This window comes from Gossypium arboreum, chromosome 6 (assembly GCF_025698485.1).
Source record: "Gossypium arboreum isolate Shixiya-1 chromosome 6, ASM2569848v2, whole genome shotgun sequence".
Classification (NCBI taxonomy): domain Eukaryota; kingdom Viridiplantae; phylum Streptophyta; class Magnoliopsida; order Malvales; family Malvaceae; genus Gossypium; species Gossypium arboreum.
The window spans coordinates 64,606,404-64,633,565 of record NC_069075.1 but is presented as its reverse complement, the minus strand read 5'-3'; the positions used below and the strand labels follow the sequence as shown (position 1 = coordinate 64,633,565).

General features: G+C 34.1%; 1 protein-coding gene across 2 annotated transcripts; it reads left to right on the top strand.

The window, feature by feature from the left end:
* Positions 1-8,234: 8,234 nt before the first annotated feature.
* Positions 8,235-19,028, top strand: LOC108484044 (probable ribose-5-phosphate isomerase 4, chloroplastic). Of its 2 annotated transcripts, XM_017787660.2 has the most exons (9): positions 8,235-8,521; positions 8,627-8,754; positions 9,271-9,340; positions 9,714-9,818; positions 10,014-10,109; positions 10,221-10,277; positions 18,286-18,403; positions 18,477-18,543; positions 18,705-19,028. In XM_017787660.2, exons 1-9 carry the CDS (start codon positions 8,339-8,341, stop codon positions 18,781-18,783), a joined length of 903 nt encoding a protein of 300 aa, XP_017643149.1. In that variant the 5' UTR covers positions 8,235-8,338; the 3' UTR covers positions 18,784-19,028. The 2 variants fall into 2 exon arrangements, with proteins under 2 accessions (XP_017643149.1, XP_052886200.1); XM_053030240.1 differs by lacking the exons at positions 18,286-18,403; positions 18,477-18,543; positions 18,705-19,028 and adding an exon at positions 11,430-11,866.
* Positions 19,029-27,162: the final 8,134 nt, after the last annotated feature.

The window sequence follows — 27,162 nt, the reverse complement described above, 5'->3', positions numbered from 1 at the left end:
AAAACTAAGCTTTGATCCGAAAGCTTCTTGAAAACTCTTCCAAACCCTCAAAGTAAATCGTGGATCTCTATAAGCAATAATCAAAATTGGAACCCTATGAAAACAAACAATCTCAGTAATATACAACTCCACTAACCTATGCAAAGAATAATTAGTACACACAGCTAAGAAATGCACACTCTTCGTAAATGGATCCCCTATAACCCAAACTAAATCCTTCTTTGATGGAGTCAAAGGCAAACCCGAAACAAAATCCATAGTAATCCTTTCCCACTTCCATTCAAGAATAGCAATTGGTTGCAACAAACCTGAAGGAAACTGATGTTCATTTTTCACCTTTTGAGAAACCAAACATTGAGTCACAAAATCCGTAACTTCACTATAACAACCCGATTTAGGGCCTAGTTAGAATAGTGGTCTCGGGACCACAAATTCAATGTCAATAAAATTATTTTATTACTAAATTGATGTTATAGCATGTTTATAAGAGTGCATGAAAATTTTGATGGATTAATTTTAGCATTTATGAGCCTAATTGTGAAAAGGGACTAAATCGCATAAAGTGCAAAAGTCTTGAATTGATAGCTAAAGATGTTAAATAGTTAGAGAACCAAAATTAGGGGTCTTCAAAAGGAAAATAGACCCTTGGAAGAAGGCATAGCAGCCATAAATTCAAAGAGGAGGCAAATTTGTCAAAATTAGGTGAGTTGGTGACCAATTTTGACTAGATTAAAAATAAAATAAAGGGAAAAGATATCTTTTTTTTCCCATCTTCTTCTCCATCGAATTTTCAGAAAAATTAAGGGTTTGAAAGCTTGAAATTCTTTAGCAACTTGAAGCACTCACAAGTAAGTGGTTTTAATTAGTTTCTTGAAGATTTTTACATTTTTGAACCCCTTGAAGCATAAGTTTCCAAATGAGGGTACTATTTTGTAAAATGGTTGAAAGTATAGGGTTTTTCCATGAGAGCATCTAGGGTGTTTCCTGAAATTTTATGGAAGAATATGAGTCTTGTGTGTGATATAAACAACTTTTGTGAAAGGTGATAGCATGAAAACACCTAAAAGGACCATTTTGCATAAGTTGTAAAATAGATGAAAAATGTGTGAAATAGTAGAATTTTGGAGTTTCTATAAGAGTAAAAAGGGTTCGTCTAGGCTTAAGATGCAAATAAATTGGATAAAAATCGATTTTTGAGCCTAAAGGTAAAATGGTTATTTTGTTAAAGTCTAGGGGCAAAATGGTCATTTTACCAAAAAAGTAAATTTTCGATTGCCTAATTTTATTTAGTGATTAAAAAAGTGTATTTTTCTATTATAGATCAAGAAATACTGAATCCGAACCTAGACTGGGGGAAAGCCAAGCAAATCGACTAAATCGACTAGTCGCCACAGTTTGTAATCCTAGGTAAGTTGTATGTAAATAATACAACTACATTGTTAATGTACATGTTGAATTGTACTTGAATTTAATATAGAATGAATTTTTTTATTCTGGAATTGAGAAAGCATGATGACAATAGAGATAGCAGAGTTCTCGTTTGAACCTAGGAAATAAATCGGATATTCATGCCATGACATATGGGTTATTGTGAGCTAATGTAAGACATGTCTAAGACATGCATCAGCCACATTATGAGAGCCAGTATAAGACCAGCCCGTATAATACCATGTCTGGGACATGGCATCACCATCGAGATGAGTGCTAGTGTAAGATATGTCTGGGACATGGCATCGGCACCTTACCCCACGTTTGAGGCTATGTAATTTCCGATAGCATTCCAAATGGTTCAACGGTGAAAGTTCTGATTTCTAGTTAATGAGGAAAGTATAATCGTGTTGTGAGTGATACAGATACCTATTTGGTATGTATAAAATGTGAGCCATATTATATGCTATATGGTATGTATTGAATATTGAGGAGTAAGTTTTGCTTATGCCCACTTGTGTATTATGATACTTATTGATGAATGGTAAAGTATTGTTGTATAATTATTTATATGCAACTTACTAAGATTTATGCTAACTCCCTATCCTTTCATTTTTCTTATAGTGCCGCCTATATAGCTCAAGGATCAACGGAATTCAGAGATATCGATCACACTATCAATCGAAGCATTTTGTATTAAGCCTCAAATGACGGCTAAAGTTCATTTTGAATTGTATGGAATGAAGTTATTTTCATGGTTGAGTAAAATGCGTAAATGAGATGTTGTCTATTGTGGATGATTTGGTTGCTCGAAATAGTATTATATTGAATTTGGTGGTAATTGTTTAGGTTGTGTAAGTAAGTGTAACACCCCTTACCCGAGACCGTCGCTGGAGTCAAGCACGAGGCATTACCTGACTTAACTTACTAATTCAGGGCATCAAATTTGCTTTTAAAATTAATTTATTTACATTCATTCAATATGTCCCTAAAAAGGGCCCTCGAGACCCTAAAACATGCAATTGAAAAGGTTCGGGACCAAACAGGGAAGATTAAAATTTTTTCAAATACTTAGACAAATCAAAACAATTTATTTCATCATTCCTTATAAAACTGCCCACCTGCGTCATTATCACTAAATAAATCATAACTCGAGTCAAAAAACTCAAAATTTAAATTTTTGAATTTTCGCTAAAACTAGACTCATATATCTTCTTACTAATTTTTTTCCAGAATTTTTGGTCTAGCCAATTAGTACAGTTTATTAGTTAAAGTTTCCCCTGTTGCACTGTTCAATTACTCTAACCTCTCTTCACTATGAATCAATTTTCTCCCTATACAGAATTCAAATAACCATGCTGTTTGTTTCTCTTGAAAGTAGATTCACTAAGGAATCTATAAATATAAACTATAACTCCTAATTCTTTTTGTAAAATTTTTAGAGAATTTATAAAGTCAGAACAGGGGATTCAAAAATTTCTCTGACCCTGTCTCAGTAAAATTTAAATATCTCTTAATATACACTTCTTTTGCTTACTCTGTTTCTTTCATATGAAAATATACTCAATAAGCTTTAATTCTATATCCCATTCATCACCTAATTCCATTTCTACTATTCTTGGTGATTTTTCAAGATCACGTCACTGCTACTGTTCAATACTGTTTTAATGCTAATTTCACTTTTTCATGATTTCTTTGTATTAACTACCATTTAGGCATACATAACACTGAAACATGTTCTTCATTAGCCATTTCAATAGATAATCATTATCAAATATTAACATACCATTATTTATCCATAACATATGGACATACACACAAAATGGCTAAGTCCCTATATATACCATAAACTAGAAAGTTTGTAAATGAAGATACCCATTTGGTAACTTGATAGTCGATAGTGTGAAGTGATCTCCGACGACCTCCAACCCGATCTTGCTTTTAAGTACTCTGAAACATGGGAAAGTGAAAGAAGTAATCTTATAAAGCTTATTAAGTTCACATGTAAAATAATAAGCATTAGTAATCAATTTAACTTACTACTATGTTGTCATAATTTGCTTAAATAATGTTTAGTTCTTACTTTCCCATCTTACTCATCGGTAACCTTACCAAACCTAAGAATACAAAAGGCAACTTACTTAATAGCTTGCGTACATACCTACAACATATCACTTAACACATGAGTACTCTTTCATAATATAGGCATATTGCCAATCATGTCATAAAGTGTCACAAGCATAACTAAAAACTCATCACTTACTTAATACTTGATAATCTCAATTACTTACAATCTCAATAGTAAATAAACCTTAAATGCATACCTGTACTCTTTCTTCATGTTCTCACCTTGTCGTTTATTTGACTTACTCTTTGGATTACTCGGGAACCTTTTCCTTTTTGAACTTACCATTGCCATATCTTGACATGGTCTTACGTGGTATACTTGCCTTATGAACTCACCAATGTCATGCCTTGGCATGGTCTTACATGGGACCTTTTCCTTATAGTAACTCATCAATGCCATGTCTTGACATGGTCTTACATTATTTCCTTGCCTTATAGAACTTATCAATGCCATGCCTTGGCATGGTCTTACATGATATCCTTGTCTTACCAAATGTCATGTTCCAAACATGGTCTTACATAGTATCTTTGTCTTAAGAACTCACCAATGCCATGCCTTGGCATGGTCTTACATGGGACCTTTGACTTATAGTAACTCATCAATGCCATGTCTTGTCATGGTCTTACATGATTTCATTGCCTTATAGAAATTATCAATGGCAAGCCTTGGCATGGTCTTACATGATATCCTTATCTTACCAAATGCCATGTTCCAAACATGGTATCCTTGTCTTAGTGCCAATGCCACATCTTGGTTTGGTCTTACATGGAGTCCTTAATCAATGCCGATGCCATGTCTTGACATGTTCTTACACAGGCTCCTTGCCTTACCAATGCCATGTCTTGACATGGTATCCTTAACCGTCAATTCCTCCTTAAATGCCATGTTATGAACATGGACTTTTCCGTCAATTCTTCCTTAGTTGCCATGGTACAACCTTGGACTTTGAGATATCAATGCCTTGTCAAGTCATAGCTGAAACATACTTGCTCAAATTCTCAAGGTTAGTCGCATAACTCAATGATAACAATACTAATAACAATAATTGCATAATAATAAAATGCTACTCAACTTACATACTTACATTCTCAATCTCATCATATCATCAACTTAATTTATTCTCATCAAAATATGCTAGTCAATACTTTCTTGTTATCATACAAAGCCATAATACAAAATATGGTCTTACATATAAATTATACAAGTTCTCTTCCTAATATCGAATTATTATCGAACATTAATCATTATATCTGAAACTCAATACTAAAGTATTTATGGCCAAAATATCAATTTATCATTCAAATATGCATAATTGAATGCTTATTAAACATATGAACTTACCTCGATACCAAACGACCATTTTGCCAACTTTCCCGATTTTTGGTTTTTCTCCCGTTCTAGGTCCAAATCTCACTTTTCGGAATCTAAAACATCATATTTATCTTATTTAATTAATTTACTATTCAAAACATTCCCTAACTCAAACTTTGGAAAAATTATAATTTTGCCCCTAAACCTTTACAGAATTACGATTTTACCCCCAGGCTCGAAAATTAAAATTTATCCATTTTTCTTATGTTTTATCACACGATGAACATTTTTCCCTTCTATGGAAACATCAAATTCCCCCTCTATCATGTATTTATGAACATTAGGTATTTTTACCGATTATGTCGTTTTACTCGTTTTCACTTAAAATCGCTTAGGAAAAGTTGTTTAACATAATTTCAAGCTCTATATTTTACCATAAAACATCAAAATAAACACATTTAAACTATGGGTATTTTTCCAAATATGAACCCTAGCATGAATTATTACTAGAATAAGATAAATCAAGTTACCGGGACTCCAAAAACGTAAAGAACATTAAAAACGAGGCTAGAACTGACTTACTATTGAGCTTGGAAAGATTGGAAACCCTATCCATGGCTTCCCCAAAATATTCGGCCTCCATGAAGAAGATGGACCAATTTTGGCTTTATTTTCCCTTTTTAATTCTTTTAATTACTAAATGACCAAAATGCCCTTAAAGGCTTTTCTTTCAAATTTGTCCTATTTTTGCCCATTTTTGTCCAAACTTAAATATAATGGTCTAATTACTAGATAAGGACCTCCAATTTAAGAACCCATTTCAATTAAATCCCCTTTATTATCTAAAACACACATTTTGCTAATTTTACAATTTAGTCCTCATTATCAAATTAGGCACTTATACATAAAGTTTCTTCACAAAATTTTCACACAATTATTCAATCAATGAATAAACCTTAAAACTTAATCAAAGTAATTTTTTTTGACCTCGGATTCGTGGTTTCGCAACCACTATTCCGTTTAGGCCCTATTTCAGGATGTTACAGTAAGGGTGACAAAGAGGCTTGGTAAATAGCCTTATATTGTCCACATGGGTAGACATACGGGCGTGTGTCTAGGCCATGTTTGACACACAGCCAGCCCCATGGGTGTGTTGTCCAGCCTTTGTCCCCTGCACGTAAAAATTTCAAGTCAGTATGCATAGTAGTAAACACACGGGTAGAGACACGACCGTGTGTCTTAGTCGTGTGAGAGACATAGCCTAGCACACGAGCGTGTGCCTTGGCCATGTGACATTTTGGGTTTGCTGACTTCAGAAATAGAATGTCCATGTTTTTGAACACGGGCTAGGACACGGGCGTGTCATGGCCATGTGATAGACACAGGCTAGGCACACGGGCATGTGCCAGGCCGTGTGAAAACACCTATAGGTGTGCATTTAAAATAAATTCAACACAAATGGAGGATACGGGTGTGTCCCTATACTGCTTAGACTGTGTGAGTCGCACTGGCCATCAACACGACCATGTTGAAATGGCCATACGGGCGTGTTGCCCTTCTACATGGACGTTTGTCATGTTTTAAAGATAAATTTTCTATAGATGGTTTAAGGGCCCAGATTGATCCTGAATAGTTTCCAATGGACAATTAGGGGCTCGTAGGCCCATAGCAAGAAGTTTAAAGTAGAAATTGAAAAAATTTTAATTTGGACCGAGTCTAGGTGACTTGTGAACGTTTGGGTGCATGAGATCGAGTTAGGTAATGCCTCGTATTCCGTTCTAGCGTGGGTTACGGATATGGAGTGTTACATTCACACTTCAACACAGGCCACCAATAAACCTCTCTAATATCATGATACATCTTACCACTGCCAGGATGCATAGCGTAAGGGCTACTATGCACATCGGTAAGAATAGCTTGCCTGAAATCTACATCATGCGATACACACAACCTACCTCAAAAATTCAAGATACTATCACTATCAACATCGAAATCTCCCTTAACACATTGCTCAACTTATCAAATTCTCTTTAATAACTCTCCATCTAAAGAATGCTTCTCCTTAATTTGTTGTGAAGTTTAGTTAACAAACAACCATCACTACCCAAACTTAAATGTGCAAACATAGCTCTCAATTCTGACATCGACTTTCTACTCTAAGTATCAAAACTACATTTGCTTTACCATGATGAATAATGGTCAGATTATAATCCTATTGTTGATTACCACATCATTACCACATGATTCAATGCATCTTCGATCCGTTTCGTACCCCTTAGCCAATCATTGTTTTTCATCTTGGAATCTGTTTCTAAGATACCGACACCTCTCCAAAAATTAGTACCAACTTGACAATCTGGTTCTCAAACATTTTAGCCAAGTATCGATCCAATATTAATACTTTTCATATGGTTTCGATAAAAGTTTATTGGTATTGATATTGCTGGCTCCAACAGTCGTTAAATTTTGCATTAAATGCTAAAAACATCAATATTTTGTTAGCAAGTATTGATACTCGTGGTTGCAGATGAATTAAATGAACTAATTATTTCATCTCTAACGGCTTTATTCATTTCTCCAACACTTTGACCTTCTAAGGATTTCTTTTTAGTTTGCTATTTGTATTCACTCTTTGAGAGAGTTGTGTCTTTAAGGTTTGGGTAGAAACCTTAAAGAGATTTTGTAAAGTTAAACGTTATCCTTAAAAGGCTATCAAATTAGTGAATTTGGGAAAATCATTAGTTGTGGAAAGCTATGGTAGTAAAGTAGATAATTGAGGCTGAACCACAAATTTTTAAAAGGTCAATTCACCCTCTCTTGATAATTTCATGTTGATTAATCGAGCTAACAATTTTGAATTTTTATGAATTTTTATAAATTTTATAAATATTGATAAACATTATAAATTATTATAATTTTATAGGTTTTAGTAATTTGTTTATAATTTTATAAGTTAAAAAGTTTGAAATAATTTTAATATCTCTTATCTTTATTGTTTCTATAAATATTGAAAATATTTGGTACATTATGAGTGGAGTTTTTAGACTCCATAAGTAAACTCAAGAGGTTAACAAATTATCCTATGAGAGTATAGTAAAATATTTAAAAGATATATATTTAAAAAGAGACATATATCAAAATTTTAAGGTTGTTTGTGAAATAAAAAATATATTGTCAATGTACCCATTTTAATATTTTATAATATTTTATATTTTTAAGAGAAAATAAAATATTAAATAAAAATTATCAGTTAATTAATTTTAACCATGAAAATGGTTAAATACACAAAAGGCTAAATGATAAGTTTAAATGATTTTTTTTCCTAACAGCGAAGTCAATTTGGTTGCAAATTAAATATTAAATGAATGGAAAGTGAAACCGGTTATATCGGTTTATTGAGAGTTTATCGAAAACAAGTACTGGTATCCAATTGAGACCAGAAGCATTGAGATAAAGAAAGAACGAAGAAAAATGATGGCAACAACAGCAGCTGCAGCAAATCTTCCTTGTTTACCTCAAACTTGGAAGGCCAATAATCCCAAAGGCCGTCACAAAGTAATTACATGGGAAAGGAGAACCAAATCTCCATCACTTACTGCATGCTATTGCTCTCTTTCTGAGACTTCCCCTCTTTTCCGAGCAGCCAAGCACACTGTAGGCTTTTCTGTCCACATTACTTTATATCATCACTTATTAGTCCCAAAGTTTGTGTATTTTCTTCTTTTGTTTACTGCTAATTTTAATGCTATCGGTAGCTAGATTGATACATATATCAAAAGTGGGATGGTTATTGGACTCGGGTCTGGTCAAGCTTCAGCCATGGCCATTAAGTATTTGGGTCACCAAATTCGTGCAGGTGCTTTCAAACACATACTGGGTATACCTACGTGAGTTTTCCTTTTCTCTCTTTCATTTTATTTTTCTCACTTTTTTCTTTCTTGTTTCTCATATGAATTCTCTCACCTTTCATTTAATCAAACACATACTTGGAATGACTTTATATATATATATAATGTATATATAGGAATTTAATTTTTTTTGTTGATTTATTCTTTTTTAGATTACCTTTGGGTAAAATGTTCATGACTGCATTTGCAAGTTCTTGCTGGAGAAATCAATATTGGCCAACTTTTTTTCCCTTTTTGACTTCTCCATAAATAGTCCATCCTTTGATTTTACTATTACTTAGGAGGCAGTAATTAATTTTACGTTCTCAAAAGGCTCTTCTTTTCTGTTTTTTTTTCATTTGGTGATTCTCTATGTTTATGTTGCACATGGCCTGGATAAGTAATGTCGTCTCATTGTTATTTAATTTAATTCCTTTTTTTGCTAGCTTGCTTCTCTATTTTTGCCGTCTTCTTTGTTATTTTATAATCTCTGGAAGTTGATCTGGATTTTTGCAGGTCTGTAGTAAGTGCGAGTGAAGCAGCAAAGGCTGGAATTCCATTAGGAGAGCTTGGAAACAGTTCTCAAGTTGGTCCTAAACTCTACTCCACCCTTAAATTTCCCTTAATTGGGTTTTGACTGCTGCATTTTTAGTTCTAGGAGAATGTTTTAATTTGTTGAACCGTCAAATATCCTTGCTCTAGAATTTTGTTGTGAACTTATTAAGTAAAATCAGCACTAGTCTGCAAAGCTTGTTCTTTGTTGTTTGGTCACTAGGCATTTACAAGTTCCAACACACCAACAAATTTCCATTTGTTGCTGCTATAAGATTATTTTTTCCTTAAATTTTATAATTTTGTCTCTAAGTCTTCCGGCTTTCATGGGTCTGAATTCAAAATTAGCAAGATATGCTTCAAGATTCAAACTTTTTTATGGTAAGATGTAGGATTGCTTTTTGCAGATTGATTTTGCATTTGATGATGTTGACATAATAGAGGAAAGGACATTAATTTCTGTCGTCGGATGCCAGAGACTGCAAGGTGAGGAGTCCATAATCCAAGAGAAGGTGAGTTAGTTTTGTTATCTGTCCTATTTCAATGGCTCTCTAGGCGGAGCCCAGCTTGGAAACTTAACAGAAGAGGTACAAGTTATTCATGGTATTTCATAACATTATTGTTCTGACTTTATACAATCTAAAATTAGTTCAAACTCTGGTTAGTTACTTTACCGTGAAGTTCTTACTGCTAACTTTCACTTGCAGCTGGTGCTAAGCATGGCTGATCAGATTGTGTTCATGGTTACAGAAAATCAGTATAAACGTGGTCTAGAGGGTTCTATTCCAGTTGTAATTGAATCAGTAAGAAGCTAAATCAACCTGCTCACTACTGTAGTAAATATGTGAAACAACTGTAATGAACAAAAGAATAAAATAAATAGATGAACTAATTAATCTTTGTATATTTTTTAGCTCAATTGGCTGGAAACTGCTGAAGAGATTGACGACCTATTTTTAGGTGATGCAGAGGTATGATATGTCCTTGTATGCATGCCTCTGTGTGTGTATGTATGTAATATCATTTTGAAGATATTTTAGAGAAGTTTTAAGACTTTTTGACTTTTATGAGCCAAACCTATGTTAGGAAAGGGCATTAATGATGTGGTTTAGGGGAAAATGAGGTAGAAACAAGTTGGAACTCTAGAAAGTTATAAAGAATCTCCGGTCTTTCTTTATTAATTCAAAGATGATAATAAGAATAAAAATGGCTATAAAGCCTACAACTTATTTATATAGGTTTTCTCTCTTACAAGTAAAGTTACTAATTGCAAATAAAGTTTCATTCCTAGTCTTGGTTTAAACCCTAAAGATAACTAATAGCCCTAGTCATCTATAAAATATCTAATACTTCACTGAATAAATTTGAAATAATAAAAAAATATATTATAATATATCTAAAAGCTCTTGCCTCATTCTCTCTGACTTGGATTCTTACTTGTTATTCTTTTTTGTCTTTTTCTCGGCCATATGCAGCTCCGCATTACAAAGTTTTAGTTCATCTCGGTCCTTATGCAATGGCTCATTATCTGTTACAACCTTGTTCCCTTTTGCATTGCCATCTAACCTAGCCTAAAGAGCAGTGTCCTTTCCTTCTCATCATGAACTAATTCCATCAAGGTCGAACATATTCTCTATTAACTCTTCTCTTTCCTCAAGGCTTTTTTAAGACACTCCAATTCTTGTATTTTTAACCCTTGCTATTGCTTCTCGTGCAGTTTTCCCAACAATTGATTAGTAAATCTTTTGAGATTCTTCAACAGCCTTTGAATAATCCTGCATATGTTTCTCATACATTTCTAGACTAGGGGGCTTAAAATTGTTAGAAACATGTCCATTTACAGAGCCATTAGCAACAGACTGAGATTTTGATTCACGATGTAACATGAAATCATTATATCCTTTTGAAGAACAACACAAATTTCTTCCCTTTTTGGAAAGCAACTCTCATTTTGAAAAATACAGTAGTGTTGTTATGTTATGACCATGAGTATGGGATCAAGTTACTGGGTGATTAATGGGAAAATCAAATTCAACAGAAGGGTCTTTGCCCTTGTTTCAATTCTGGGTTTTGCCTATGGTGGAGGAACTCTAAGGGAGTTTCCTACTTTACCTTACATACAGACTGTTTTCCGCATTCTACGCTATCTAAAGTTTGCACCAGGAAAAGCTGTCCTTTTCTCTAAACATGGTCATCTTCAAATAGAAGCCTTTACAGATGCAGATTGGACAAATTCTCTGGATGATAGGAGGTCTACATCTAGGTATTGCACTTTCATTGGAGGAAACCTGTTCACTTGGAGGAGAAAAAAATAAGTGTGGTTGCTAGATTAAATGCAGAGGCAGAATATAAAGCCATGGGTTAGGGAGTTTGTGAACTTTTATGGTTACAGAAATTACTGGAGGAACTAAAATTATCAGAAGAAAGCAAATTATCTTTGTATTGTGATAATAAAGCTCCCATTAGTATTGCTCAGACTCTGGTTCAACATGATTGAACTAAACACATCGAAATCAATCGATACGTTATCAAAGAAAAGTTGACTATTGGAGCTCTAAAACTAATCCATGTGACATCAGATAGGCAGTTAGCTAACATCTTCACTATAGAAATAAACGACAAAATTTATCATAATTTGGTTTACAAGTTGGGCATATATAATTGAAAGTTTTCAAGAGAGCTTTTAATAAAACTGTTATCTATTTATTAACTAAAAACCTGAACTTTAAATAGAGAAAAGAGTTCTAATCTTAATTGGGAAAATAGTCCCCTTATTCTAATAAACTACTAAAGCATAAAAGAAAATAGTTTCCTAACTCTAATAAACTACTAAAAAGATAAAATAAAAATATTCCTAAAATATGAATAAAACTTATCTACCTAAATAATATTTATCTACCTAAATAAATTTAAAATATATACATATTTCAACACCCTCCCTCAAGTTGGTGCATATATATCAATCATGCCCAACTTGCTTACAAGAAAATCAAAACTTGTCTTAGAGACTCTTTTGGTGAGTATGTCACCAATCTGTTGTTTTGAAGGAACAAACGGCATGCACACTTAGCCTTCTTCAATCTTCTCCTTAATAAAGTGTCTATCAATCTCAACATGTTTAGTTCTGTCATGTTGGACTGGGTTGTGAGCAATACTAATGGCAGCTTTGCTATCACAAGATAACTTCATTGGTGAAGTTATTGGTTTCTCACTCTTCCATAATTCTTTTAACCACATCATTTCACAAATTCCTTGAGCCATTGATTTAAACTCAGCCTCTGCACTACTTCTTGCTACAACACTTTGTTTTTTGCTTCGCCAAGTCACGAGGTTTCCCCAAATAAATGTACAGTATCCTGATGTAGATCTTCTATCATTATTGAGCCCGCCTAATCATCATCAGATAAGCTTCAATTCCTCTTTGTTCGGATTTCTTGAAGAATAAGCCCTTTCCAGGTGAACTCTTCAAGTATCTTAGAATTCGAAACACTGCCTCTTCATGTTCCTCCATTGGGGAGTGCATAATTGACTCACTAAGCTCACTGCAAAAGCTATGCCTGGCCTTGTATGTGACAAGTAAATTAATTTACCAACTAATCTTTGGTTCTGCCCTTTATCAACTAATTGACTTTCTTTATTTCTGAATTTTACATTTGGATCAATTGATGTGTCAGCTGGGCGGCAACCACTCTTCCCAGCCTTTTTTAAAAGATCAATCACATATTTTTTCTAAGAGACCATAAGACCCTTCCTTGATCGAGCAACTTCCATTCCAAGAAAGTATTTCAAAGGACCGAAGTCTTTGACCTCAAACTCCAATGCTAGATGCTTCTTGAGACACCTTATTTCATCCACATCATCCCCTGTAATAATGATATCATCGACATAAACTATAATAACTACTATTCTACCTTTTTGTGAATGTCGATAGAACATTGTGTGATCAGCTTGCCCTTGTGAGTAATCTTGTTTTTTAACAACTTGAGTGAATCATTCAAACCAAGCTCGAGGAGACTACTTTAGACCATACAAAGATTTCTTGAGTTTACATACTCGAGTTCCAAATTTTTCTTCAAAACCTGGAGGAGGATCCATGTAAACTTCTTCTTCAAATTTCCCATTTAGGAAAGCATTCTTCACATCTAGCTGCTGTAAAGACCAATCAAGATTAACAGCAATTGATAAAAGAACTCTAACGAAATTTAATTTGGCCACTGGAGCAAATGTTTCAAGATAATCTATCCCGTATGTTTGAGTATACCCTTTAGCCACCAACTAGGCTTTGTATCTATCTAAAGATCCATCTGGTTTGAATTTGGTTGTGAACATTCATTTACAGCCCATTGTTTTTTTCCCTACAGGTAATTCCATTGTTTCCCATGTACCTGTTTTTTCAAGAGGGCGCATCTCCTCTAAAATAGTCTCCTTCCACTCAGGAACCTGTAAAGCATCTTTCACATTTTTGGGTATTTTTACAATATCGAGACACGTAACAAAGGTTGAGAATGTCAAAGACAAGGCTTTATAGGATACAAAGTTAGACATGAGATATTTGACAATATTTCTAACACCTCTTATTTTGGCAATTGGAATATCTAAATCAGAAAAAACATTGGCTGGATTATGAACTTTACCTGGACTTTTGACAGGATCTTACGGGTCGGATTATTGGTGATGAATTTGGTGGATTCCACTTTCTTGATTTTGATTTCTTCTTGAGTAAACAATTAACTTCTTTGTTTGTTCTTTATTCTTATGATCAGACTCTACATCTTCATACTCCTTTTCATTAATATTAACATCATTAACTTCTGTGTTAATCATAAATTCACCTTCCCCATTATTAGAATCCCTATGTTGTATATTCCTAGTTTTTTCTTAATCAATTATAGAATCTTCCTTAATATAATTCCCTCCTTGAAGATTAGAATTAAAATAAGATTGTGTTTCAACAAATGTGACATCTATGGTAACAATAATCTTCCTATCAATTGGATCATAACATTTGTAACCCTTTTTATTAGAAGCATAACCAACAAAGGCATATTTTTTTGCTCTAGGATCTAGTTTACCTTAGTTGTGAAGATGAACAAAAACACTACACCCAAAAACTTGGAGGGATAAATCTGTGATCAATTTAGAGTTAGGAAAGTTATCTTTAAAGAGACGAAAAGGAGTTCTATAATTTAGAGTTTTACTGGGCATTCTAATTAATAAGATATATAGCTGTTAACAAGGCTTCGCCCCAAAGATAACATGGTACCTGACTAGTGAACATCAAGGCTTTAGTTACTTCCAAAATATGTCGGTTTTTTCTTTCTACAATCCCATTTTGTTGTGGTGTATTTGTACAAGAACTTTGGTGGACTATTCCATGTTTGGTTAAGAAAATACCTAATTGGCCGCTAAAAAATTCCCCACCATTGTTAGTCCGAAATACTTCTATTTTCACACCAAATTGTGTTTTCACCATAGTATAAAAAGACTGAAACACATTTTTAACTTCAGGCTTATCTTTTCATAAAAACACTCAACAAAGTCGAGTATGATCATCAATAAATGTGACAAACCAACGTTTTCCTGAAAAAGCCGAGACTCTTGAAGGTCCCCAAACATCACTATGAATTAACGAAAAAGGTTTAGAGGCTTTATATTTTTAAGGTGGAAAGAATGACCGATGATGCTTAGCCAATTCACAAAATTCACAATGATATGAAGAAGGACTTTTATTTTTAAATAGATTAGGTAACAAATATCTTAAATAGTAAAAATTAGGATGTCCAAGCCTATAATGCCAAATCATAACCATATAAAAATCAGAAACAAAATTTAAACATAAAGTAGTTGTTGGTTGGCTTAGATAGTCGTCTTCAAGAAAGTAAATTCTACCAAATTCTTTAGCATTGCCAATGATCCTTCCCGAGGCCATGTCCTGAAACTTACACATAGAGGAGTCAAATATAACATGACAATTTGAGGACTGGGATAATTTACTAACCGATATGAGATTACAAGCTAGATTTGACACTGGCACATGTAAAACATCATGTAAAACCAAGGAAGATGAAATTTTAACAGTGCCTTTCCCAGTTATTGCCGAGAAAGACCCATCTACTACTTTGATCTTTTTGTTTCCTGCGCAAGGTGTGTAAGTTGAAAAAAGAAAAGGACTACTAGTCATGTGATCACTAGCTCTAGAATCAATGATCCATGTGTTTGTTTTACAAGGCTTGACACTGAAAAAACAGAAAAATCAGTACCTGATTAGGCAAAAGAGGAAGAAGGATTATTGGATGAGTTAGGAATAGAAGGATTCATCCGAAATTGTGGTGATTGAAAAAACTTGGGTAGATGCTCTAATTGTTCCTTAGTGAATAGAGACCCTTCTAGAGAATTTTGGCCCTCATAATTTCCATTAGTTTTTTGGAAAGCTCTGCTATCTCCTGATTGTGAACCACGACCATTGTCACTCTTTTTTTTTTCCATTTGTCGATTTCCCATAGAGCTTCTAACACGTTTCTTAAGTGTGCCAATATTTTTTGCAGTGATCGCACCAAGGTTTTTTCTTTTTTTCACAATCATCATTATTTTTAATAGTTACAAGAGCAGGATTATCATCATTAGCTTCAAACCCTGGCTTTAACATTACTTTTCTCCTTGTCTCATCTCTTCTAACCTCAGAAAAATCTCACGAAGTTTTGGAAGCAGTTTTTTCCCTAGGATCCAAGATCTCACTTCATCAAATTCTTTATTTAAACCAGCCAGAAACAAATAAACTCTTTCATTCTCTTCTTTTTTCATAGCTTTTACACAATCTCTGAGACACTCCCATTCATCATTATAACACTGATCCAGTTCTTGCCAAAGAGACATCATCTTGTTATAATAAAGAGTAACTTCTTTTTCCCCTTGCTTAGCTTTCCAAAGTTTTATTTTTAACTCAAAAATCTGTGAAGCGTTTTCTAAATCTGAATAGGTGTCTTTCACAAAGTCCCAAACATCTTTAGCAGTTTGGAGAAAAAGAAAAGGTTTACCTACGGATGCTTCCATGGAATTAATAAGCCATGCAATTATCATAGAATTTTCTGACCTCCATTTGCTCATATTTGGATTACTCACCTGTGGTTGCTCAACTTCTCCATTTAAATGACCCAACTTGCCGCGCCCATCAATTGCTAACTTTACGGATTGCGGCCATTCCAGATAATTCTTGCCGTTCAACTTGTGAGATGTTAGTTGAAAAGAAAGGTGAGACGCATCTATCCCTTGAGTCATTGTACTCTCGGTAGTTGTTTCAACGATAGAACTTTCTTCCTCTGTTTGATTATTGGACCTCTTATCTCCAGTGGAGGCTGTTTTAACCATAATACTAGAGATTTAACCTAGCTCAGATGCCATGAAAGTTTTCAAGAGAGCTTTTAATAAAACTGTTATCTCTTTATTAACTAAAAAACTGAACTTTAAATAGAGAAAAGAGTTCTAATCCTAATTGGGAAAATAGTTCCCTTATTCTAATAAACTACTAAAACATAAAAGAAAATAGTTTCCTAACTCTAATAAATTACTAAAAGATAAAATAAAAATATGAATAAAATTTATCTACCTAAATAAATTTAAAATATATACATATTTCAACAGTAATATCTATGCACCAACTTGAGGTGGAGTGTTAACTGTTGACTAATTGTATAGCTGTTAACCAATTGTAAAGCAGTTTTTTAGAGATTATTATTTGATAGCAGATAGTTGGGGATTGTAGAATTATTTAGTTGCTTCTTATTCTGTTTTTAACAATTTCAATTCTTTAATAAGTTTAGATGGTGATTTTATTTCTTTCCGTAGTTTTCTTGATTGTGCTTTTATTTCAGTTAACTTATTTCCTTTCTATGACAGGCTTAATAAGACTGATCCTTATTTAAAGGAACCTTAAGCAAAATTTCTAAAAAAAAAAAAAAACCCTAAAGAGATCTAGGTTTCTCTCTAATGGGTTCTAAGATTTTAGTCTCCTTTGGATGGATTGAATTAAATATTCATATAGGTTAGCTCTTTGCAAGTATGAACTACTGAGTTATACATGAAGTTTATGCAACTCAGCTCCTTCCATGCTTTGCTTTGTACTTGATGCAATTTAGTTATTTATTTTCTTTTTCCAAAAAGAATTTTAAGGTTATTCAGACGTAACCTCTCTATAGGCACACACACAAAAGACAAACATATACTGATAGAGAGATATGTATATTTTGCTGACGTTATTCCAGGGAAGTGTTATTCATTTTTACCATCATGCGGCTTAGGCTTTTATAAGTACAAACTAGCTGGTTTTTCTTAGTTTGGGAAGTTTATTCAACTCATCCCTACCATGTCTTGCTTTGTATTTAATTCGGTTGCCTAATTTTCTTTGGCTAGAAGAAGAATAATTATAAGAATAGTTGTAACTGTTGCGAAGGATGTGGAAGCATGGCCAATAAATTTAAATATTCTTGTAACTTTTTTATATTGCTCAATATTTTTCTCTTTTGTGTCAAAAAGAGTGAGAAGAAAGAACAATTTACTTGCTTGTCAAGCTAGTGCAAATCATTAAAGGATTATCTGATACATTTATGGAATACGTTTTGATGGATGGACTATAGCATAAGCATAAGCATAAGCATTGGTTCCCAAGTCTTTCATATTTTCCGTTGCTTGTAATAGAAGTTTTTCTCTCATTAGAATGTCAAAACTTTGAGAGAACAGTTGCAATACAAGAATAGGTATACAATAAAGATGTTTCATCAGCAGAGCATTCTAGATTCTAAATCACGAGCCAATGAGCTTTCTTATTTCCTTTCCCCAGTGGACCATTAGAAGCTAGCTTAGCGTTTTTGGTTGTGTAGTTATAGTTGTAATTCAAATGCAGAATGTGCATAAAGAGATATTCATTTGGGAAATTTGTATTAGAGTGAGTGTAAAGTCATTTTTCTACTTTAATGATTTGTGAAGGTATGGAGGAGACCATCTATAGGTCATGTAGATCCACTTGGGGGTGACTTTCCATTAGTCACTAGCGAAGGTCATAATATTCTGGATGTCATCTTTACATCTCCAATAGCCAGTCTTGGTAAGTTAGAGAAATGAGTAGTGTTTTTTATTTTGCAAGCTATATTGGTTTTAATTTTTGTTGCAACCTACAGCTGAAGTTGCTGAAAGCCTTGAAAAAGTTAATGGTGTTGTAGAACATGGAGTCGTCTCCAAATTCCCGTGAGTTCCATATTACCCTTTTGAACTTTTTTGTTATATCGCATGCATAAGAAAGCCAATTTTGATTGACAAAACTAACATATTTAATCCAAATGCAAATAGGTATTTGCCAGATTAGCCTTTCATATGTTTAATCTCTTGTAACTGATATGATGTTACAGATGCAAAGCAATTGTTGCTTCTGAAAGTGGATTGTCAATTGTTGACAATATTCCAACAAATGCAGTTGGGGGAGTTTAATCAAAACCAATTCAATTGTTTGCTTGCTGCTTAAGAATATAAACTAGCTCTTCTTTGGCGTAACTCTTTCTTACATGTTGGCTGGCTTCTGTCTGATTGTATTAATTATTTTTTTTTTGGAAGTGATAGTATTAATTATTTAATAATATAAATGTAGGGACCTTTCTTAAGATACTAAATATTGGATATGGTATAAAGTTGTTATTTTTTAATGAGAGAATCAATATCTCTAGTTGTTGATGAAATATTAATACTGTTATGATACTCACTATTATTGATCCATAATCTAATTGGGCTCAAGTCGGGTTCTAAATAGTTTACACTTCAAGCTCACGTGACACTATGAGTTCGCAGATGGGACCGCACGATGTGGGTTTGTATGCCATCACACAAGCAAACCCCCATTATATAAGTACATGTTAGACCTAGAGTAAGGTACGTGTCGACATGTATGGAACCTACCTATAACATCACATTTATGAATAGTAACCATGTCATATAAATACATAGCTTCACCATTTAAAGGACACATCAGAATTGTAACACCCTTCACCTGTATTCAACGTCGGAATAGGATTATGGAGCATTACCGAGCTTACAACACATTTATACATACTTCTCATATACATTTAATCAATTCATACAATCATTATTCAATCTCAATGAATTTGTCCCTACTACGAGCTTACGAGGCCCTAAACATGCTTTGAAAATGGTTCGGGACTATACCGATAACTTAAGAAAACTTTCACGAAACTTTGAATTTTTTTCTCAAAATAGGGGACACACGTCGGTATGGCCAGGCCGTGTGTCTCACACAGCCACCAGACACGCCCGTGTCACAGGCCATGTAGACATTAGAAATGGAAGCACATGGTCATGTCCCAGCCCGTGTCTAACCCTGTGTAACTCTTTGACTTGGGTCACATGGCGTGGCTAGCCAGTGTGCCCTAAAAATGGCCACATACACTCGTATGTCAGGCCATGTGCTAAGCCGTGCCAAACCTGTAGGGTATACTGACTTATACCACACAGCCAAGTCACACGCCCGTGTGTGAGGCCGTGTGGAGCATATTGACTTGAGTTCAATCTCAACACTAGGGGACACACGGCTGTATAGCATAACCATGTGTCACACACGGCTGAGATACATGTCCGTGTCTCTACCCGTGTGGACAAAAAATAGGCTATTTACCAAGCCAATTTGCCACCCAAATATGCATATACCTACACAACGAAAATGGCACCAAATCATAGCATAAATGAACATCTAATTTAGCCACAACCAAAGCTAATTCATACCATTTCCAATACTAACAACCAACATGCTTATAACCTCAAGTCTTAATCAAAACATACCAAAATTCATATACTAACTAAACCTTTACCAAGCATACATCATTTTTGCACCAATTCACAAACATAATTCATATCTAATATCAACCATTTAACATATACAATATCAAAATCCACTAGCTTCATAATATAATCCATTCACATATCCATTCATGAACTCAAAATATCAACCATATATGCACATAACCAAATCCAACAAATTAAGCCAACACTCATGGCCAGATTTACAACCAAAACATATGTCATTACAAGTTATTACAAATAACCAAAATCACTATCATCCCATAATTAAAATGACTTAAAATACCTATACATGTCATATACTTAAATACCAAAGTTTATAGGTACCAAAAGATAGGTGGATAGTGTGAAGCGATTTCCGAATCTGAGCTAGCTTTGTATTCACTATAAAACACAGGAAAAATAAACAAAGTAAGCTATAAAGCTTAGTAAGCTCGCATGACATAAATTTGATATAATCATAAACACATAATTCAACAATTGATCATAAGTATAAGAATCAACATCAATTAACAAACCTCTCAATTACTAATTCACAAAACTATTTACTTTTTCACCAGTTCTTCGATTCAAAGCTAATATGGTTTATGCACATACCTTTACCATCTCGTACTAATCTCATACACATTCTCGTTTTTCATTTACCCGATGAACCATTCAGAATAGAAGTCGGATACTCAAGGGTCTCACACGATAAGTACCTATACCATGGCCCATAGCCAAATCAAGGTAACTTATCTCTGAAGTACTGATATCATGGCCCGAAGCCAAATCAACCGATATGCATGGCCTGAAGCCAAATCGGTATATCTCACACCCGAAGTGCTATATCATGGCCTGAAGCCAACTCAACGAATCCTCTAATGACATGTCACTAGCATCCTAAACTATTCTTAAGGTTCAACTGGGATTTCGAATGTCAACTCTTCATCGAATCACTATCATTCATATCCACAGTCTCGTATTCACAATTTATGCAATATCAAAGCATATGAAATACATTCTGAATTGAAATTTATCACATACGAACTTACCTCGAATGTGAAAACGACGAATTAAGTCGATTAGTCAATAACTTTAGTTTTCCCCCGATTTAGATCCGAATTCTACTTTTCTAAATCTAAATATATTCAAAATTAATTTATTCAATTCAATCCAAAATATACATTAGGTCTATTTTACACATTTTCCCTTAAACTTTCACATTTCTACAATTTAGTCCTTATTACACAAAATAACAAATTCATGCAAATTTCAAGACACCCATGTTTAGCTGAATTACCATAATATCTCTAGCAGCCATATTTTTCATTTATTTCACAATTTAATCCCTATTTTGCATTTTCACTAAAAATCACTTTACAGAACTTGTATATCTATCACCAAACATTCACAATTCATCATAAATAATCATAGAACACATATATACATCAATGGAAACTCTCACAAATGTTAACAGTTTTAAAATCGAAGGTACGAGCTAGATAGGTTGAGCTACAACGAACTCAAAAACATAAAAATCACTGAAAATTGGGTCAAAAATCAATTACAATTGAAGTATTCATTAGTCGAACCTTCAAAGCTCATCCATGGCTTCTTTTCTTTCTTAATTTCTGTTGGAAGAAAGATGAATGAAAAATTTTGTCTTTTGTTTTAATTATTTAACCTTTATTTAATGAATTACTATATTAACCTTATATAAAATCATTTAAAACACCTTAAAATATGTCCATTCATGCTATTAATGGTCTAATTGAAACATAAGGACCTTAAACTTAAGGTTCTATAGCTATTGGACACCTTTAACTATTAGAACTCAAGTTTTACGCTTTACGCAATTTAGTCCTTTTTATCAAATTGACCATTCAAACGATAAAATTTCTTAACGAAATTTTCACACAATCACTCAATCATGCTGTAAACATTAAAATAATAATAAAATAAATATTTTGACCTTAAATTTATGGTCTCAAAACCATTGTTTCGAATTGACTAAAAACAGGTTGCTATAGGAACACTCAACAATGTGGTCCTATGAGTGTGGACAAACTTCCAATTTTCAAATTTTTCAGATTACTAAAAAACCAAAATGGCTCACCCCAACGAAAATTTCCCCCCTAATTCTCATTAGGACAAGTAGAAGGTTTTGGCATCGGCAATCAACCCAACGAGATAGACCTTTTGGCTAGTTGGTTTACCAATCGACCAAAAAATTTGGGCAACTCAAGCCATGCAAGTGCTTCCCGATCATTTGATCTTAACATTCCTTCTGATCTAGGACCATCATTTCCCTCTGATCAATGAGCATCGCCCCAACAGTTATTCTCTTTGCTGGAGCAGCTAAGGTTGATGAAAGAACAGATGGCTCAACAAAGTCCAAGTTGAACAGCAGCAAGCATTTGAACAAGAATTGTTAAGACAAAATGAAGAGTTGATGAGGAAGATGCAGCTTGACAACTTTGATCTTCAAGATAACATCATGCCTGCCTAGGAGGAGGATGTAAGGGCACATGTAAAATCGTAGTTGAATGAAATGGATGCTCTGCGTAGAGATGTGCGAGCATTGCATCCTGATACTCAGGATATGGATTGGTTGTTTTGTTCTAACAACCCAATGGTGTGACAGCCCTAAATTGACCCTAGTCGGAAAGTGGTTTCGGGACCGCTAAACCGAGTCACCAAAGTATTTGAATATGATATTTATTGTCTAAAATATGTGAATATGAATGTGTGAAAGTTTTAAGCTTCGATTTAGTCGATTGCATGTGAATTTAGTAAATAGGACTTATGTGTGACACTTTTGAAATGTGATAGGTTAATCTATAAGGATCTATTAATGCATGTTGTAAAAATGATGGGTTTGCATGTCAAATTTCCATTTATGATAAGTAGTGGCCGGCCATGGTATGGGCTATTATTGATAATATGTATTTTTCTATTAACATTTTTAGTTTACAAAATAAAATAATGAATTAAGAATAATAAAACATGAGGTGAGTGGGAGGAGAAACCAAAGTTGTTTCATCCTTGCTCCTCCATTGCCGTGACTTGGGGAGGAAGAAGAAAAGAATTCTCTTGTTTCATGTTAATTTGGGTTGATGTTTAGGAAGAGGTAAGTACTTTGAAATTCTTAAAATTTATGCATAAATAAGGTGATTAGTTCAAGTTCTATTCATTCCATGGATTAAGTTTTGGTTGTTTGGAGGTTTGATATTCGCCAAGTAGTTGAAGCTCTTAGTACATATATTTCTTTTCTTTTCTTGAAGGTTGAAATTGGTTTGTTCATAGGGAGGTGCGAATGTGGCCATTGAAGGGTCTTAATGAACAATATGTGTGGCTTGGGTTTATAACATTCGGTTAAGGAATTTTGTGTGCTAGCAAGTTTGGTTTAATATATAGATGTAAATCACCTTGTAATTGATAATTTGAAGAGTAGGAAATGGCAAATTAAAATGATGTTGGGTAAATTTTTAGTTTAGTTGTGCTTAAGCATTCGGCATTAATGTTGATACTGGCTATTAATATGAACAAGATAGAAAATCGATTATAGATGTGATTGAGTAATTCGGTCATTGATGGGCATTATTGTAACCTAATTGAATTTTTGCTACTTTTAATTTCGAGATGGAATTTGTATATATAAGTTAAGTTGAGCGGTTAGGGCCGAATAAGGTATATAAGATATGAAAGCATGCTAGAATTAAACATTAGTGAATATGTGTGATTGTACTAAATTCTTTACTTGAATTCGGTTAGGTATAGTCACGGTATGAGCTCATTAAGGATACTACCTTATAAGGGAATATAGCTTTAGTTAACTTTATGTGTTATGCGTGTGTTAACAAAATTAATGATTTGGATGTTATTATAGGTAATTATGCTAAAGACTTTTGCGGCTATGTTTTGTACCCGTGTGATGACTCTAATGTCTAATATATATATATATATATAAGGGTTAAGTACCTTGAATTTCTCTTTGATGTTCAAAATGATTAAATCAATTTATTTGTTAAATTAAGCTCAAGAGCAAAGGGGAACTAAATCTGATAAAGGAAAGGAAAAAGTAATCGAATAGCCGCTGAAGTCGTTGACAACATCCGAGGTAAGTCTTTGATTAATGGAACTTAGTTTATGATTTGATTAAGCCATGGCATATAATCATAACAAATAAACGACGATGTAATGATTCTACTTAAATTATATATCGAGGAAATTAGTTTATACTATGACTAGTAGTCGAATGTGTAAAGAGATCATGTTATGAAGCAAATCAAAATCATGCTCTTTGTATGTGGCTATTGAGCTGAAAATGGTAATGGTTGATAAGTGTCTTGTGTTTGAGTTCTAGTAACGAAAATGAAAAATAGATGTGTTATGATTTATTGATATATGTGCATGATTATTCGAATGATATCCGGGCTAAGACCCGAAGGCATTTTGTGCTAGTGACTATATCCGGGCTAAGTCCCGAAGGCATTTGTGCTAGTGATTATATCCGGGCTAAGTCCCGAAGGCATTTGTGCTAGTGACTATATCCGGGCTAAGACCCGAAGGCATTTGTGTGAGTTGCTATATCCGGCTAAATCCCGAAGGTACTTGGGTTTGGAAATGAGTGATCTTGCTGTAATAATTTCAATTAATACGCTCATAAAATCCAAACGATAAGGTATGTTTCGTATATGCATCGGAAAAGTTGATTCCTTTTTAAATAGTATTCGTTCAATTGATTAACAAGCTTCCGGCCTTTAGTTAGGTTTGATCCTGAGTGTATGAATATAATGGCTGAAGCGTGAAGTAAACATGATTTTGGGAATATGCGTATACGCAATCATTCATTTACTCATACAAACACTATACTTTAGTTGTGAATAATTTCATTACTTAAAACTTACTAAGCATCCAAATGCTTATTCTATTGCTTAATTCTCTGTTTTATAGATTTTGTTCGTCAGCTATCGGACTCGGGATTGTCGAAGTCGAAGTCGTCCACACTATCTAAGCCCTTTTGGTACTCCTTTAGTTGAATTTTGATAATGGCATGTATAGGGCTGACCCTTGTTGTTATTTAAGTATCTTTTGGTAATGTATATTCGTATAGCCATGCGAAAATGGCTCGTATATTTTGAGTATAACATTATGGTCATTTTGTATATATATGGTCTTATGACATGGTTATTAAGTGGTGTGGAAATGCTTGGTAATGATTAGCCATTGGAATGGCCGATCATGGTCCTATTGGTGCTACGTACGTTATGGCTAATCGTGATTATACTTGAAAATAATTTATGTCAATTTACTAATTGATTCTTGGAAAATTATGAAATAGGTAAAATTTACCTTAAATATATGCTGACAGTAGTAGTGATGTGAACTTGAAAAATCACTAAAAATAGTAGGAATGGAATTAAATAGTGAATAAATTATGTAATTGAATCTTGATGAGTCTATTTTCATATGAAAGAAATGAAACAACCATATAAGCCGTATTTTATGAGATGTTTAAGTTTTCGTGAAACAGGGCCAGAGCTTTTTCTAGATCCCCTGTTCTGATTTTAGAAATTCACCATAAATTAACCAGAGATAATTAGAAGTCATGCCTTATATGTACAGATTCCTTTTTGAGTTTAGTTTCATTAGAAATAAACGACATAAGTATTGAAGCTCTGTACAGGGAGATATCTAAGTCGTAATGCATGAAGGTCAGAGTAGTCAAACCCTAAAATAGGGGAGACTTTAACTAATAAAATGCACTAATTGGCCCAACCAAAAATTCTAGAAAAACATTTGTAGATGGACATATGAGTTTAGTTTCAGGAAAAATTTATGGAATCGGTTTTCGAGTTTTGGAACTCGAGATATGATTTTTAAAGTAACTGTGATCCAGTTAGCCAGCTTGTCTGGAAATTTTAAAATGAACTATGTAAGTAAATGAATTAAGTCTGTTAACACCTCGTGTTCGACTCCGGAAACGGTCTCGGGTACGGGGCGTTACAATTTTATTGGTATCAGAGCTACGGTTTAGTCGATTCTATGACTACCGTAATATGTTCGGGTTTAGCTATACATGTCATTATGTGTTTTTTTGATAGTGTGGTGATTTCTGACAATTAAAAATGTGTTTACTTATAGTAATGGATCCCGATCCCAACCGAGCAGTAGCTGATGATGTTGAGAGTGTAGCGCTGCTCTCGCAAAGGGACAACGGTGGACTCTCAACCTATTGCTAGTAATCGAATGATGAAGCTAGACGAGCTTTTATAGCGTGATGAATGATTGGTTCAATCAAGATATTCGAACTAATACTACCGCTCCACAACCCCACTCACGACTAATACAACCCTCAAGACTGCGATACCTCCGTGAATCGACAGATGAGGTTAAATAAGCCCCAGCTGATGAAATCCAAAAGACGGGCTACTAAATTTAAAGCTACAGACAAATGATGATGCCGAGCAAGCTGAATTTTGGTTGGACAACACTATTCGGTACTTGATGAACTATCTTGCACACCCGATGAATGCCTAAAGTGTACTATCTCCTTGCTACGTGATTACGCCTACTATTGGTGGAATACGTTGATTTGATTGTGCCCAGAGAGCAAGTAACTTGGGAGTTTTTCCAAACCGAAGTTTGAAAAAGTATATCGACCAGAGATTCATTGATCAAAAGCGGAAAGAATTTCTTGAACTTAAACAAGGTTCCATGTCGATTCTCGATTATGAACGAAAGTTTGTAAGGCTTAGCCATGCGCCGAGAATGCATTTCCTCGAAGTCGTGATGTGTAAACGTTTGAAGATGGATGAACGAAGATATAAAAGCGTGTGTTGGCATTTTAGAAATCGAGAATTTGTGGTACTTGTCGAGCGAGCTTGCAAAGTGAAGAGCTCGATGAGGAGAAAAGAAAAGTTGATATGGGAGCAAAGGAGTTTCAGTAAGAGATCTTGGAAAGCCCTTTCAACAGTTTTGAAGAAAGTTAGAGATGATTTAGGCGGTCTAAAGGCA

Excerpts from the sequence above, each read along its gene's own strand:
- LOC108484044 (XM_017787660.2), top strand. The coding sequence starts at position 8,339 with ATGATGGCAACAACAGCAGCTGCAGCAAATCTTCCTTGTTTACCTCAA. Across the intron at positions 18,404-18,476 it reads ATCTCCAATAGCCAGTCTTG|CTGAAGTTGCTGAAAGCCTT; the intron begins GTAAGTTAGAGA and ends TGCAACCTACAG. Across the intron at positions 18,544-18,704 it reads GGAGTCGTCTCCAAATTCCC|ATGCAAAGCAATTGTTGCTT; the intron begins GTGAGTTCCATA and ends ATGATGTTACAG.